Here is a 16,424-nt window from a genome sequence, read left to right as displayed (position 1 = left end):
GACAGAGGAAACTATGCAAGACTCACACCCTATTAACACATAAGACAGATTATGTACCAACTTCACACAACCTGTATGGAAGTAAATTAACAAATAAATAGAACACTAATGAGTGAATCCAGATACCCTGGCTCCCAGGCTCAGACTACAAGCCATGAGCTTCAGTGGAAAGAAAAGTCGGTTCCAGAGAAGTCTGTGGGAGACAGTAGGGGAAGCTAGCAGCGGCCTGAACCACCATCCGAGGAGAGAGTCCCTGAGTGTGATGCCACAGGACAGCCAAGGGGACACCCGAGCCCTGCCCACAGGACGGGCATCCAGGGCAAGCAGGAGGGAGTCAGGAGGACTCAGAGGCTGTGCTGTGGGCAGATGGGGTGAGACCGTGAGGAGGGGAGCCCTGGGAACACCTCAGCGATGGGGAAAGAGGGGGAAGGAGACATTTAGCGTCTCCTAGGCACAAGGGAATAGGGAAAAGGGAAAGGAAGCACAGCCGACCTCCCACCACAAGTAAAGCAAAAATGCATGAGACAAAAACTTGAAAAATGGTCTAATTAACACATAATATAATTTTCATAACACAGTAAACAACCACTGGCTAATGCATTGAACAAAATGGGAGCACGCACAAATGTACAGATTAAAAGGTGACAAGAAGACCAATATGGAAAAATAACTTAGGCTCATTTCAACGTCCTATGCATTAAAATTGGAAGATTAGCAAGGCCTCCGCACAAGAGTGACGTGTACATACCTGAAGCGATCTGCATATTTCCCAATGGTGGAGCTGACATCCCCACAGCAATGCACACGCTCCTCAGGCCGGTGAATGGAGCGCTGACAAGGACAAATGTTCTGAGGTTCAGTCCCTATGAAATGGGCACAGTAGGGAACTCACTGCAGACCAGAGGGAACTGGGGGCCACAGAGGGCTGAGTGCAGGGGGACTCTGGCCTGACTGCTGGAGGGAAGGGGGTTTTCTCTGCGGGTGATGGAAATGTTGTCATTTCGATCATGGGGGTGGTGGCCAAACCCCCTATGCATATTAAAAGTTACTGTGTATTCAATAGCCAATCTGTGGAAAGAGCCAAGATGTCCATCGACAGATGAATGGATAAAGAAGATGTGGTATATATATACAATGGAATATTATGCAGTCATCAAAAGGAATGAGATCTTGCCATTTGCAATGACGTGGATGGAACTGGAGGGTATTATGTTGAGTGAAATAAGTCAAACAGAGAAAGACATGTATCATATGATCTCACTGATATGAGGAATTCTTAATCGCAGGAAACAAACTGAGTGTTGTTGGAGTGGGGGGTGGGGTGGGAGGGATGGGGTGACTGGGTGATAGACACTGGGGAGGGTATATGCTCTAGTAAGCGCTGTAAATTGTGCAAGACTGTTGAATCTCAGATCTGTACCTCTGAAACAAATAATGCAATATATGTTAAGAAAACAAAAAAGAAGAAGAAGAAGGTAGTGGGAGGGGAAGAATGAAGCGGGGGAAATCGGAGGGGTGGACGAACCATGAGAGACGATGGACCCTGAAAAACAAACTGAGGGTTCTAGAGGGGAGGGGGGTGGAAGGATGGGTTAGCCTGGTGGTGGGTATTGAGGTGGGCACATTCTGCATGGAGCACTGGGTGTTATGCACGAACAATGAATCATGGAACACTTCATCTAGAACTAATGATGTAATGTATGGGGATTAATATAAGAATAAAAAAAATAAAAAATTAAAATAAAAAGTTACTGTGTATTTATTTTTTTTAATTTACCCCAGACTCTGGGGCATGTGCAGGTGGGCTCTATCTGTCAAGCAGGTGTTCTCCTGGACACCTGTGCTGGCTCAGGCCACAACATAGTCTGTGTGTCTGTTCTTCCTCCTCAAGAACAGGTCTCCCCACAGAGGACTCCATGACTGAGCCACCCAGGCGCCCCAGATAAGTGATTTATTTCTGGACTCTCAAATATGTTTAATATATCCTTACGTCTATTTTAGGCCAGTACCACATTCTTGATTATTGTAGCTTTGTAAGTAATTTTAGAGAGTTTTGAAATCTGGAATTGTGAGTTCTTACAAATTGGTTCATCTTCAGGATTGTTCAGATGTTCTGAGTCCCTGTAATTGCACAGAAAATTTAAGATCCTCTTTTCGGAGTGTGCAAACAGGCATTCAGGGGTTCGATAGGGATTGCATTGAATCTGTCCATTGCTAGGGAAAGTATTGCCTTTTTTTTTTTTTTTCAGGTAGGCTCCACGCCCAACATGGAGCACAAACTCACAGCCCTGAAATCCAGAGTTGTGTGCTTCACCTACTGAGCCATCAAGGTGCTCCACGTATTGGCTTCTTAACAATTTACTTAGTTCTTCATTTTTTGCCAAACTAAATACAATAATATAATAAAACATTAAGTACTCACCATAGGTTTATCTTCTTTTGTCTTATTACAGGAAAACTATAAAGATAACCACGGGTCCATTAGTAAACCTGGTGTGTACATTATTGAACTATGGTACTATGTTTCTAGAAATTGTGAAATGTATTCCTAAATTTGCTAATCTAAAGACTACTGGCATAACAAATAGTTCACAATCATTTACTATATAGCTTTCCCTAGAAACTAAGGTTTCTAAGAGTTAAGAATTCTAATATATATAACAGACTACTAGAAATGATAAAGAAAAAAGTTCTGTGTGCCAGGAAAGTAAGGTATGTGTTTTTGGTGAAAAAAAGGTATTTGGAATAGGAACACATTTTTTGTTCAGGGAAAAGAAAAATGATTTTTGTCCTAAGATAAAGCTGGTTATTTGAAGAAAGAAAACTTAAGTCTAAATTTCAATGTATCAAAGAAAGTTGTAGTTGGTTTTTGGAAAGGAACCTGGAAAGGAATTTTACGTGTTGTCAATACTGGTTAAAATTAAGATATATTTAAATATCAAACTATGCAGATGGAAAATTAAAATTCTGTTTTAACTTGGTTAGAAAGTAAACATTTTTCTTGAATTACTGGTCCGCTCTTACAAAAAAAATATGGTAAACAAGTTTTTATTCATTTTTAAAATTATGTGCCTAGAAAACATGCATTCTGTATTTTGCCAAAATATTTCTTATGTTTATCTGGACTTTGATGCATTAAAAAGATATTTTTAATATTTTAAAAAATCCTACATGTGCTTACAACTATGTAACTTTCTGAATTTGTGTTTGATAGATGTTTGTGTTCCGTGTCATGGGAATAAAACATTTCCTTGTCAATTGCATTGTAAAGACCTCTAACCCATCCATAGCCATGGCCCCTGTCATTTCTTGTCACGTACGGTTCCCATCTTACTCTGATTCTACTGCAAATGTGTTACATCTTCAAGGATATTCATGGACAGGACTTCAAAAAATGTAGGTATCTGATACCTTTGAGATAGCAAAACTAAAGTAAAAATTACCAGAACTAATAGAAAAACTGGATTCAAACAGATCAAAAATTAATAACATGAAACTGAATGGACAGAGGAAGATAATTGTAGTTTTTATGAACTCTTGTTTGAAACATGGTTGACTTTTTTTATTTTATATTTTTTAATTATTATGTTATGTTAATCACCATACATTACATCATTAGTTTTTGATGTAGTGTTCCATGATTCATTGTTTGCATATAACACCCAGTGTTCCAAGCAGAACGTGCCCTCTTTAATACCCATCACCAGGCCAACACATCCTCCCACCCCCCTCCCCTCTAGAACCTTCAGTTTGTTTCTCAGAGTCCATCGTCTTTCATGGTTCATCTCCCCCTCCGATTTACCCCCCTTCATTCTTCCCCTCCTGCTATCTTCTTCTTCTTCTTCTTCTTCTTTTTTTTAAACATATAATGTATTATTTGTTTCAGAGGTAGAGGTCTGTGATTCAACAGTCTTGCACAATTCACAGTGCTCACCATAGCACTACCCTCCCCAATGTCTATCACCGAGCCACCCCATCTCTCCCAAACCCCCCACTCCAGCAACACTCAGTTGGTTTCCTGAGAGTCAGAATTCCTCCTATCAGTGAGGTCATATGAAACATGTCTTTCTCTGATTGACTTATTTCACTCAGCATAACACTCTCCAGTCCCATCCACGTTGTTGCAAATGGCAAGATTTCATTCTTTTTGATGGCTGCATAATATTCCACTGTATATACATACCACCTCTTCTTTTTTTATTTAAGATTTTATTTATTATTTTAGAGAGAGAGAGAGAGTGAGAGAGCACGAGAGGGGGGAGGGTCAGAGGGAGAAGCAGACTCCCTGCTGAGCAGGGAGCCCGATGTGATCCCCGGACTCCAGGATCATGACCTGAGCTGAAGGCCGTCACTTAACCAACTGAGCCACCCAGGCGCTCATACCACATCTTCTTTATCCATTCATCCATTCATCTGTCGATGGACATCTTGGCTCTTTCCACACTTTGGCTATTGTGGACATTGCTGCAATAAACATCAGGGTGCACGTACCCCTTCAGATCCCTACATTTGTATCTTCTAAGTAAATACCCAACAGTGCAATTGCTGGATTGTATGGTAGCTCTATTTTCAACTTTTTGAGGAACCTCCATACTGTTTTCCAGAGTGGCTGCACTAGATTGCATTCCCACCAACAGTGTAGGAGGGTTCCCCTTTCTCCGCATCCCGGCCAACATCTGTCGTTTCCTGACTTGTTAATTTTAGCCATTCTGAGTGGTGTGAGGTGATATCTCATTGAGGTTTTGATTTGGATTTCCCTGATGCCAAGCGATGTTGAGCACTTTTTCATGTGTCTTTGGCCATTTGGATGTCTTCTTTGGAAAAATGTCTGTTCATGTCTTCTGCCCATTTCTTGATTGGATCATTTGTTTTTTTGGTGTTGAGTTTAAGAAGTTCTTTATAGATTTTGGATACTAGCCCTTTATCTGACATGTCATTTGCAAATATCTTCTCCCATTCTGTGTTTTGGTTTTGTTGACTGTTTCTTTTGCTGTGCAAAAGCTTTTTATCTTGATGAGGTCCCAATAGTTCATTTCTGCCCTTGCTTCCCTTGCCTTTGGCAATGTACCTAGGAAGAAGTTGCTGCAGCTGAGGTCGAAGAGGTTGCTGCCTGAAACAATGTTGACTTTTAAAAATGTTTTCTTCCTTCAGATTTAAGGAAGCTTCTCTTAAGCGAACTGATCTATAATGAATTGATGAAATATACCTTTGTGAACAAATGAAACGATATCTTTTCTCCATACCCAAGTAAAGCAGGGATTCTACTTCTCCCTCTCCCTATGCCCCTTCTCCTGCATGTGAACTCTCCCTCTCTCAAAAAAAGAAAAAAAAAAGAAAAGGTCGTATCCTGGCAGGTGCAGGAACCTCAGCATCTTTTCAGTTTCTCAAGAACAGAGAATTTACCCAAGTCTATAGGTGTTGCAGGTTAAGTCTGATGGCAAGTATTTGGCACAAATTTTGGCTTGCTTCCTGGCCTAGAGGGGCTGTTAAATATTCAGTCTAGAGGTTTCTTACAAAAGCTCCAGTGAAACAGTTTTTTTTTTTTTTAGATTTTATTTATTCATTTCACAGAGATATAGAGAGAGAGCACAAGTAGGCAGAGTGGTAGGCAGAGGGAGAGGGAGAAGCAGGCTCTCCGCTGAGCAGGGACCTGGACGTGGGGCTCGATCCCAGGACCCGGGGACCATGACCCAAGTGAAAGGCAGCTGCTCAACTCACTGAGCCATGCAGATGCCCCTCAGTGAAACAGGTTTTAAAGACCTTTTATGGTCAACTGCTAGTCTTCCTGCACTTATGTATATAATCAGACCAAATTCTTTTTGAAACTGTAGTTACTAGTGAGCAAATTAATGTTAATTTGGCTATAATTAGTAGAAATGAGGGTGATTGTAGAGAAAAAAACATCTTTCAATAACATATCTGAGTGATTACTTGATTCCAATCCTGTTCAGTATAACCTGGACTAGATCCTAATGTTCTCTAGCTTCCTACAATGTCTGGCTACAAGTCTCAAAACTAACATTAGGATTTTTCTCCCCCCTTTCTCAGTTGGGCTCAAACTGCCTTTTCCTCTGAAATCCTGAAAGGTAAATACAATTGTACAACATGATGCAAACTTCAGAAAAACCACCAGCGCAGCTCACATACAGATAGTCTTCATGCCTGTTGCTCTGTGGGCCACTCAGGGATCACCAGACACATTTGAACTACAAACCAGAAAAGTCCATCAGATTGTCACAGCCTGCTGTCACTCTATCTGAAGATATTTCAGCTTGACATCGAGAAATCTTCACCCCTGGCTACCGTCAGAACTCAGGAACTGATTTATAATTTGATTCAATAATTCACCATCATTTTGTTTGTTTCCACAAAAATGCTTCTTGTTTAATACCTGATTTCTTGAACCAAAGGCCTTACTTTGAGAACACAGCTGCATCCCCCGCCTCCTGAAATAAGTGTGACTAAACTAACCTATTGTCTTGAGAGAGTCAAAAAAGCTGAACAATCTACCAGCCCAATATTTAACATGTGTAAATTTGGAAAGTTTCAGAGTAGGGAGGGAACTGGCCAAAGATAGGCTGCCCCAAGATGTGTCACTTTGGCGTGACCATTATTTGAAAGTAAAAGCAAATAAACTGAGCAGATTTAGGAAAAGCTCTATACCTCCCCCAAAACTGCCTGCTTGTACCAGGAAGAGGCCTATTTAGCAGGGTGTACCTCTTTACCTCTTTACCACATAGCAGGACAACCTTTGTTCCCAAACATCTCTCACCTTCTTTATTTAAAAATTTTTTTGTTATGTTAATCACCATACATTACACCATTAGTTTTTGATGTAGTGTTCTATGATTCAATGTTTGCATATAACACCCAGTGCTCCATGCAGAACGTGCCCTGTTTAATACCCAACACAGGGCTAACCCATGCTCCCACCCCTCTCCTCTCTAGAACACTCAGTTTGTTTTTCAGAGTCCATTGTCTCTCATGGTATGTCACCCCTCCGATTTCCACCCCCTACATTCTTCCCCTCCTGCTATCCTCTTCTTCTTCTTCTTTTTAACATATATTGTATTTTATTTTCAGAGTTACAGATCCGTGATTCAACAGTCTTGAACAATTCACAGCGCTCACCATAGCACATAACCTCCCCAATGTCTATCACCCATCCATCCCATTCCTCCCACCTCCCACCACTCCAGCAACCCTCAGGTTGTTTCCTGAGATTAAGAATTCCTCATATCAGTGAGGTCATATGATACATGTCTTTCTCTGATTGACTTATTTCGCTCAGCATAACACCTTCCAGTTCTATCCACGTCGTTGCAAATGGCAAGATCTCATTCCTTTTGATGGGAGATGGACATCGTGGCTCTTTCCACACTTTGGCTATTGTGGACATTGCTGTCATAAACATCAGGGTGCACATACCCCTTCGGATCCCTACATTTGTATCTTTGGGGTAAATACCCAGTAGTGCAATTGCTGGATCGTATGGTAGCTCTATTTTCAACTTTTTGAGGAAATTCCATACTGTTTTCCAGAGTGGCTGCACCAGCTTGCATTCCCACCAACAGTGTAGGAGTGTTCCCCTTTCTCAGCATCCCCGCCAACATCTGTCATTTCCTGACTTGTTAATTTTAGCTATTCTCAGTGGTGTGAGGTGATATTTCATTGATGTTTTGATTTGGATTTCCCTGATGCCAAGTGATGTTGAGCACTTTTTCAAATGTCTGTTGGCCATTTGGATGTCTTCTTTGGAAAAATGTCTGTTCATGTCTTCTGCCCATTTCTTGATTGGATCATTTGTTTTTTTGGTGTTGAGTTTAAGAAGTTCTTTATACATTTTGGATACTAGCCCTTTATCTGATATGTCACTGGCAAATATCTTCTCCCATTCTGTGTTTTGGTTTTGTTGACTGTTTCTTTTGCTGTGCAAAAGCTTTTTTCTTGATGAACTCCCAATAGTTCATGTTTGCCCTTGCTTCCCTTGCCTTTGGCGATATTTTTAGGAAGAACTTGCTGCAGCTGAGGTCGAAGAGGTTACTGCCTGTGTTCTCCTTTAGGATTTTCATGGATTCCTCTCTCACATTGAGGTCTTTCAACCGTTTTGAGTCTATTTTTGTGTGTGGTGTAAGGAAATGGTCCACTTTCACTCTTCTGCATGTGGCTGTCCAATTTTCCCAACACCGTTTGTTGAAGAGACTGTCTTTGTTCCATTGGACATTCTTTCCTGCTTTGTCGAAGATTAGTTGACCATAGAGTTGAGGGTCCATTTCTGGGCTCTCTATTCTGTTCCATTGGTCTATGCGTCTGTTTTTGTGCCAGTACCATACTGTCTTGATGATGACAGCTTTGTAATAGAGCTGGAAGTCCGGAAGTGTGATGCCGCCAGCTTTGCTTTTCTTTTTCAACATTCCTCTGGCTATGCGGGGTCTTTTCTGGTTCCATAAAAATTTTAGGATTATTTGTTCCATTTCTTTGAAAGAAGTGGATGGTATTTTGATGGGGATTGCATTGAATGTGTAGATTGTTGTAGGTAGCATTGACATGGTCACAATATTTGTTCTTGCAATCCATGAGCATGGAACGTTTTTCCATTTCTTTGTGTCTTCCTCAATTTCTTTCATGAGTATTTTATAATTTTCTGGGAGTATAGATCCCTTGCCTCTTTGGATAGATTTATTCCTAGGTATCTTATGGTTTTGGGTGCAATTGTAAATGGGCTTGACTCCTTAATTTCCCTTTCTTCTGTCTTGTTTTTGGTGTATAGGAATGCCATTGTTTTGTGTTCATTGATTTTATATCCTGCCACTTGACTGAATTCTTGTATGAGTTTTAGCAGTTTTGGGGTGCAGTCTTTGGGTTTTCCACATAAAGTATCATATCATCTGCAAACAGTGAGAGTTTGACTTCTTCTTAGCTGATTTGGATGCCTTTGATTTCTTTTTGTTGTCTGATTCCTGTGGCTAGGACTTCTAGTACTATGTTGAATAGCCGTGGTGATAGTGGACATCCCTGCCGCGTTCCTGACCTTAGGGGGAAAGCTCTCAGTTTTTCCCCATTGAGAATGATATTCGCTGTAGGTTTTTCATAGATGGCTTTTATGATATTGAGGTATGTACCCTCTATCCCTATACTCTTAAGAGGTTTGATCAAGAAAGGATGCTGTACTTTGTCAAATGCTTTTTCTACATCTATTGAGAGGATCATAGGATTCTTGTTCTTTCTTTTATTAATGAATTGTATCACATTGACTGATTTGCGGATGTTGAACCAACCTTGTAGCCCAGGGATAAATCCCACTTGGTTGCGATGAATAATCCTTTTAATGTACTGTTGGATCCTATTGGTTAGTATTTTGGTGAGCATCTCTCACCTTCTTGCTAATGCTCTTTCTCCTCTTTGATCCTCAGACCCCTACCCCTCTCTTTCACTCATATAAGTGTCATGTTGCCTGACTGTCTTTGGAATTCTCCATGTCTGTGTGGATTCACATTATGTAGGCTATTAAATTTGATTTTCTCCTGTTAATCTGCCAAATGTCAATTTGATTCCGATTCAGCCAGAGGGACCTTGAAGAGCAGAGGAAATACGTCCTCCCCAACAACAGGCACTGATGAAGTTTCCTCAGTGGTCAGACAAAAGTAAGCAGAGATGTGCATCTATAGACGTCCTGATGAATTGTGCCCTGGTTCCGCGGTAGATTCTATCTCCCGGAAACATGAGGTGTAAGTCATCCTGCACGAGAGATAGGTCCTCACACTGTCCCAGCTGGTGGAACCCACTCTACACACTGTGCCCAAGCCTACGCCTCCTTCTTCTCCTTCCCACTCCCATCCTCAATCCCTGCCTCCTCCACATCCTGAGGACTCTTACTTTGTTCCTCTATCAACCCCTTGCCCAGAACTCCTAGTCTGTCTGGACAGAGTCCACGGCCCCTGCCATGTCCCTCCTACGTGCTCCATCATTGTCTGTGCAGAACGGGGATGTCATATTGATACAACAGATTCTAGGGTTCCCTGTGCACCCCTCTAATGCTCCCGCTCCAACCCACCAACCTCACCGTCCTCATGCTCCTGGGACACAGCTTCTCTTTACAACATGTTTAGCTTCTGTGTCCTCTCTCTTCGCCCAGGCACTATCAGCCCCCTGAGCATGGGGAACCTTCCTGTCATGTCCACATGTGTCCCACATCCCTAGACTTACATGTGGCACATGCTAGGTGTTCAGGAGGTGGTGTGAATGCACACTCACTGGACAGTGCTCTATCCTCATTCAGAGACAGCTGGACTCCCTGTCTCTGGTTCTATCCTGACTTGTCACAGTGATATGGGATTGTGGAACCCAAAGTTCAAGAGAGAATGCTTGAGACATTGAATGTTGCAAAAAAAAAAACAAAACGATGATGTTGCTATAGCCCGGGGACAGGACACATGGGTAGAAATCTCACTGGGATTGTGAGGAGTGACTGATTATATACTTTTTAATTAGTGGAGGTGAGGGATAGTCTAAGTCTCTAAGGAATTTGGAAGCAAGGGTTTCAGGAATCGAGGGGCTAGCTGCTGTGAAGACGAGGTTACTTCAGTCTTTAATCAAACACACACATGAAGGCGCTAAGGCAGCCATGAGGTCCTTGAGGAAGGTCACACTCCGCAGGGGTCAGATATCTATCAGGGGCTTCAGCTGTAGGAGATTTACATTAAGTGACATTTCTCCTGCCTTTGTCTCCCTCATCAGCAGACTCTGTTACCAGGGGAGTCTGTCCTTGACACTCAGGAATTTCACTCAATATGGGAAAACCGTACAGTGTGTTCCTGCCAAGGACAGGCTTGAGGGGCTGAATTTAACAGAACTTGGATGATTTTATAGGCAGAGTTCCTTGATATTGGTCTCAGACTACAGTTTAGACCAAACAAAGGGAGGAGCTGACTTGGCCAAGGAGGGGGAGCTGCACAGGGAGACTGGTTGCTGAGGGACAGCAGGTTTTTGTCTCACTTCCCCACAGGCCGGGAGCACTGTGTGAGCACTGAGACTGCTGTCATAGGACTGGCAGTAATACTCAGCCTCGTCCTCAGCCTGGAGCCCACTGATGGTCAAGGTGCCTGAGCTGCCAGACTTGGAGCCAGAGAATCGATCCGGGACCCCTGAGGGTCGCTTGCTATTATCATAGATGACGGTTCTGGGGGCCTTTCCTGGGAGCTGTTGGTACCAGCTCACATAATTACCACCCCCGATGTTGGAGCTGCTTCCAGTGCAGGAGATGGTGACCCTCTGGCCCAGAGCCCCAGACACGGAGGGCGGCTGAGTCAGCACAGACTGGGCCCAGGCGCCTGCAAGGGGGAGAGACAGAGAATGGGTGATACTGGGTTCTTCAGACAAGAGGAGGAGGCAGGGCCCCCCAAGTCCCTCCAGGGCCCCTTCCCCTATCACTGCGTCCAATCACCTGTGCAGTGAGCGAGGAGGCTGAGGAGGAGAGGGGACCAGGCCATGGTGGAGGTCATCACCAATCCTGCCTTCTGTGGCCCCACAGCTGAGCAGAGCCTCCCTTAATCTCTCCCTTAGCCTCTTCATCCTTTGAGAGAGGGAGGGCCTGAGCATGCAAATGAGACCCCTGTTCTCTGACCCCTCCCTGGTCCTGGGTCATGTCCTTCTGCCTGTGGATGTCAAGGACATGGGCAGGGGAGGGGCTGTGTGGGGCCAGGGGGTTGGGAGGTCCCAGCTGTGAGCGCTGAACAGAGGGCACAGGCAGGGCCAGGTGTCAGGTCCCAGCTCTGATCACCAATGACTCCTAAGAAATGGGACTAGAGTGCCCCCTGGTGTCCAGACCCAGACACATCATTGTGTGACATGGTGACCAGGGCCCATCAGACCCATCTCTGCAACCCCCACCCCCCACAACTGCTTTGTCCACTGCTCCTTGCATTAGGACCTGACCAGGTGTTCCTATATATCACTTCCCTTAAGTCAGGACTCACTGTATGCCCTGTTAAGAGTCTTCAGAATGAATCTGTACATGTCTCCCTTCTCTGTTCCTGGGTCAGGACTGGGGTGGTGTCTCTACACAAACTCCTCTTAGAGATGAGTGCCCAGTCCAGAGTAGTAACAGGTCCCCATGGACACAGGGTCCCTTCTGTGCAGGATGCTGGGACTTTCCTCGTATGTGCTTTCTCCCAGATTTCCAGAGCTCTCCTTCCTCTGAGGTCCCCACAGCACTGAGGAGACAGGGAATGATTCTCTCCAGATCGTGTCAAGAAGCCGTCCCGTGCATTCCTAGAGGGTCACACATGGAGCATCGTTGTCTCCTGCCACTAATTCAAACAGCTTGAAACAACAGTTGTCCAGACACTGGGCAGGGATTCCCTCCTTGGCTCCGTCCTCCCAGCACAGACACGAGTCTGCAGGAGCCCTGCCATGTGAGTGAGTGTGGCCCTGACCTCAGAGCACAAAGGACAAATGTGCTGGAAGTTCTAGGAAGAAAAGGGTGACAGCTGTAGATGGTCTGACAGGGGCGTAGTGACAGAGTTTATATCATTCTCCACGGAGCCAATGTCATATTTAAGAAGAATGTGTGTTATTTTATACTTAATTCCATTCAGTAAGATGCAATTAATGGAACAGGAATGCCTTCTTTTCTCAGGAGAATAGGGTTTTATATACTTTTCCTAAAATCACTTATTTGTTGGGGCGCCTGGGTGGCTCAGTCGTTAAGCGTCTGCCTTAGCTCAGGTCATGTTCCCAGGGTCCTGGGATCGAGACCCACATCGGGTTCCCTGCTCAGTGGGAAACCTGCTTCTCCCTCTCCCACTCCCCCTGCTGTGTTCCCTCTTTCACTGTGTCTTTCTCTGTCAAAAAATAAAAAATATGTTAAAAAAATAAAAATAAAAATAGAAAAAAATTAATAAAATCATTTATTTGTACCATGTGTCTGGTCTCCATGTAGGAAAGGTCCACGTGGTGCCCAGTGAAACCCCTTGAGGTGACTGTTCCTATGAACTCAGAACCATCCTGCTGACAAAATTGCCAAACACAGACAGAACTAATGGATTTTACTACCCAAAGCCTACTGGACACAGAACTTGCTGTCAAATATCCAGAAGCTGAGGGGGAGAAGTGGAGATAAGGGGGAGTGTGTCCCTGAGGTCACATGCCGTGTGGCACTGGTTGGGACAGAAGACTTTCCATCAGAGTGTAGCCTGGCTGGAAGTGTCACTGGAGAATGACTAAAGAGTGACATCCCAGCCCTGAGAACACAGGGAACATGTGTCACTTGTCCACAAGGGTTTTGAGTTCTAAAGCTGGGGTCCCAGAATCAACATACTGAGCAGCCTCAGCCACTGACTGGATCCCACAGATGGTCTGGGGCTGAGCTGCCCATGGGGACAGGGACTCCCCTCTGGGATTCCTGAGCTTCAGTCTCATCCCAGGAGAGAGAAGTTCAGAGCCCATCCTGGCTGCCCTGGGGACAGGATCCCAGTCACACTAGATGTCTCCAGTTTTCCTATGGAGGAGCATTCTGCCTTCTGGAAATTGTGACCCTGAGGATGGCGGGGTGAGCACAGGTTGACTCGAACTTCTGGAAGGACAGAGAAGCCTGGAATCTGCAGAGTCCCAGACACACTATTCACTCAGAGGGAGGAGAGGGGTGTGTGTGTGTGTGTGTGTGTGTCAAAAACTGAGGCTACCTGAGCCCTATCCCTCTTCTGACTTTGAAATACCCTGAGGGATGTTTCTCTATGGGGATTCTGTTTATATACTTCCTGCATCCTGACCCTGCACTTAGAGGTCAGGATCTCAAAGATTTTTACTGGAAAAGGACTTATTTAGGCCAGGAGGGCCCATGTGAGAGCAAATCTGTTCACCATTCATTGAATCAGGAGTCCAGGTCCTGTTGAGTGACAAGAAGTCTGTCAATTTTTAATCTCTGCAGACACAAGACCTACAACTGTGTGGTTTTCAGGTGTCTGGAAGCATAGGGTGGGGTGGGAGCATGCAGCCCCCTCGTTCTTACCCTGACATCCCAGCCAGAGCCACAGTCCCCCGTGTCCCCAGGGGTCTACCAGGGAGTGAGAACAAGATATTGCTGATGGTTTTGTGCATGTGTGCATAAACACTACAGCCCTGGGCTTTAAATATCATAGAAAACCAGTTCTTGGTGAATCCTCTCTAGGGCATTGGAGCATAAGAAAAATAATGACATATCTTAAAATATGCAGGCCATCCTTTGTCTCTGGATTCCTCTAAGACTCCCCATGGCATCAGTTAATTCTGAAGGGGAGAAAAATCAATAGACTCATGTGCAAATACCTAAAGGTAGATAAATATATCCTCTTCACGAAATGTAATAACTCTATTTTCAAATTAAAGACAATGACTGGGGGAGGCGTGGGGGGCAATGTGGATTGAGTGTCTGACTATTGGTTTGGCTGTGCTCCTAATCTCAGGGTCCTGAGGGGCACCCGGGTGTCTCAGGCACTTAAACCTCTGCCTTCGGCTCAGGTCATGATCTCAGGGTCCCGAGCTCTAGCCCCGCATAGAGTTCCACACTGAGTGCAGAGTCTGCTTAAGACTCTCTCTCTCCCTCTGCTTCTCCCTGCTGTGCCCTCTCATCCAAATAAATTAAGAAACCTCTAAAATACATAAAGAGACTGACTGGGAGTGTTGAGAACAGAAAAATGGAGCCTGGGTCTGAGAGCAGGAAAGAGAATGTGAAGGGTTGCATGCACCTATATTTTCTGGTCATTCTCCTGCCCAGAAATGGGTCCTGGAGACTGGAAACTACAGCAAGGTCATTTCCAGTTTTCTCTGAAATCCTGATGTGGAGACAGAGCTCAGACTGAATAGCCAGAGGGAGAGACTGAAGCCTGAGGGACGCGAGAGCCAAGAGGAGAAGAGGAGCAGGGTGTGCGGGCTCTCGTCAGGGAGAGTCTGTAGGATCTGGTCCAAGTTCTCGTGTAGCTCGTTCAGAGAGAGGAGACTGTGTCTGTGACCAGGGTCATTGTCAATGTATCAGCTATGGATACTTCAGTCGTGACACAAGGTCACACTTTATGGAATAAGATGATAGAATGGATTGTGGAGGAATGTTCGCTGGGCAGTATGTTCAGCTGTAGACACAGAATTCATTGCTGTCCATCTTCTCCAGATTGAGTGGGGATGTGCGGTTGGGCTCGGGTATCTCATGTGTCTGTGTCTTCCTCGGATGCCCCCATTTTATGTCACTTTCCGTGCATTACATGACTCTTCCTCCTTCCCTGTTGAAGGATAGATCGTCGTCCAGAAGAGACCACCTTGCTATGTCTCTCCAGGTAAGTTTCTTACTGAAATGCGGCTCAGAAAAAAAGATCCGTGGGTCCAGAGGGTTTAGACCCACTTCCTCCATATCTGAGACGCTGTGAGGAGCGATACCTGCTCCCAGCACCCTGAGCTGCAGCCCAGGGATAGTCCACCTCGTTCTCAGCCTGCAGCCCCGAGATGCGCAGAAGCTCTGCATCGGCCGAGGCATCTTTGAAGCCCGAGAAGCGGCTGGGGACCCCGGAGCCCTGGTGCTTATCGGAGTCTAAGGAGTAGTACAGCCGATCCCGGGGAGGGCTCCCTGGCTGCTGCTGGATCCAGTAGATGTTCAAGTCGCCAACACTGATGTCCCTGCTCAGGGTGCAGGTGAGTCTGTCTGTCGTTCCCGGAGGTGCCGAGAAGGAGGGCGGCTGGGTCCGCACGGGCTGGGACAGGGAGCCTGCAAACACAGACGTTAATGGGGCAAGAAACGGAGAAATTTATCAAGATGCTGACTTCAAGAAGAGTGACTTTGAGGCCTGCCCAGCTTCCCTGAGGCCTGGACCTACCTGTACAATAGGAGAGGAGCGTGAGGAAGACAGGCGTCCAGGCCATAGTGACACAGACACTGGACCCCACAGTGGGCCAGGCTGCCCCAGGCCTCCTTTTCTCCTCCACCCTCTGCCACAGGAGGGGCTCTCCATGCAAACGGGGTCCACCCAGTGACTGCCCAGCCCCTCCCTGAGCCCTGGTGCTGGGACTCGGCTCACAGACACACTGCGGAGGATGGGAGTGGCTTCAGCCCTGGGGAAAGCCCTGGGAGGATGCACCTGCTGAGACCACACACGGGTCCCTGCTCAGGGGACTCTGCCAGGCAAGAGGGGACCCAGCTGTTGAGTCCCCAACAGAGAGCACAGGGCCAGTCCCCACTTCATTTCTCTTGAGTGAATGCTCCTCACTGAGCTGCTATGTAGACACCACAGGGCCGTCCCACGGCGCCCCCTGCTGGTCACGGGCGCAGCCGTCACTGTGTCCCAAAGCCCTGAGAGCCCCGCTGATTTCTGCAGCTCACCACATCCCTGTGGATCCACATTTCCATGGACCAAGTCTCAATACAAGTTTCCCCTGCTGTCTGAAATTCCATCATCCCTAAG

The 16,424-nt window shown here is 45.5% G+C and overlaps 1 protein-coding gene across 1 annotated transcript; it reads right to left on the bottom strand.

Moving 5' to 3' along the window:
* Positions 1–437: 437 nt before the first annotated feature.
* LOC123841486 (immunoglobulin lambda-1 light chain-like) lies at positions 438–15,885 on the bottom strand. Its single transcript, XM_064577702.1, has 5 exons — positions 15,840–15,885; positions 15,371–15,730; positions 10,996–11,330; positions 749–831; positions 438–447 (listed from the first exon to the last, which is right to left on the bottom strand). Exons 1-5 carry the CDS (start codon positions 15,883–15,885, stop codon positions 438–440), a joined length of 834 nt encoding a protein of 277 aa, XP_064433772.1.
* Between the last annotated feature and the right edge of the window lie 539 nt (positions 15,886–16,424).

The sequence above is a fragment of the Mirounga angustirostris genome, unplaced genomic scaffold (genome assembly GCF_029215605.1).
Source record: "Mirounga angustirostris isolate CCGP_5_RB_7025 unplaced genomic scaffold, mMirAng1.0.hap1 SCAF_14, whole genome shotgun sequence".
In the NCBI taxonomy this organism is placed as follows: domain Eukaryota; kingdom Metazoa; phylum Chordata; class Mammalia; order Carnivora; family Phocidae; genus Mirounga; species Mirounga angustirostris.
Note: the sequence above shows the minus strand (reverse complement) of the source record. Positions and strands in the feature narration are given on the sequence as shown.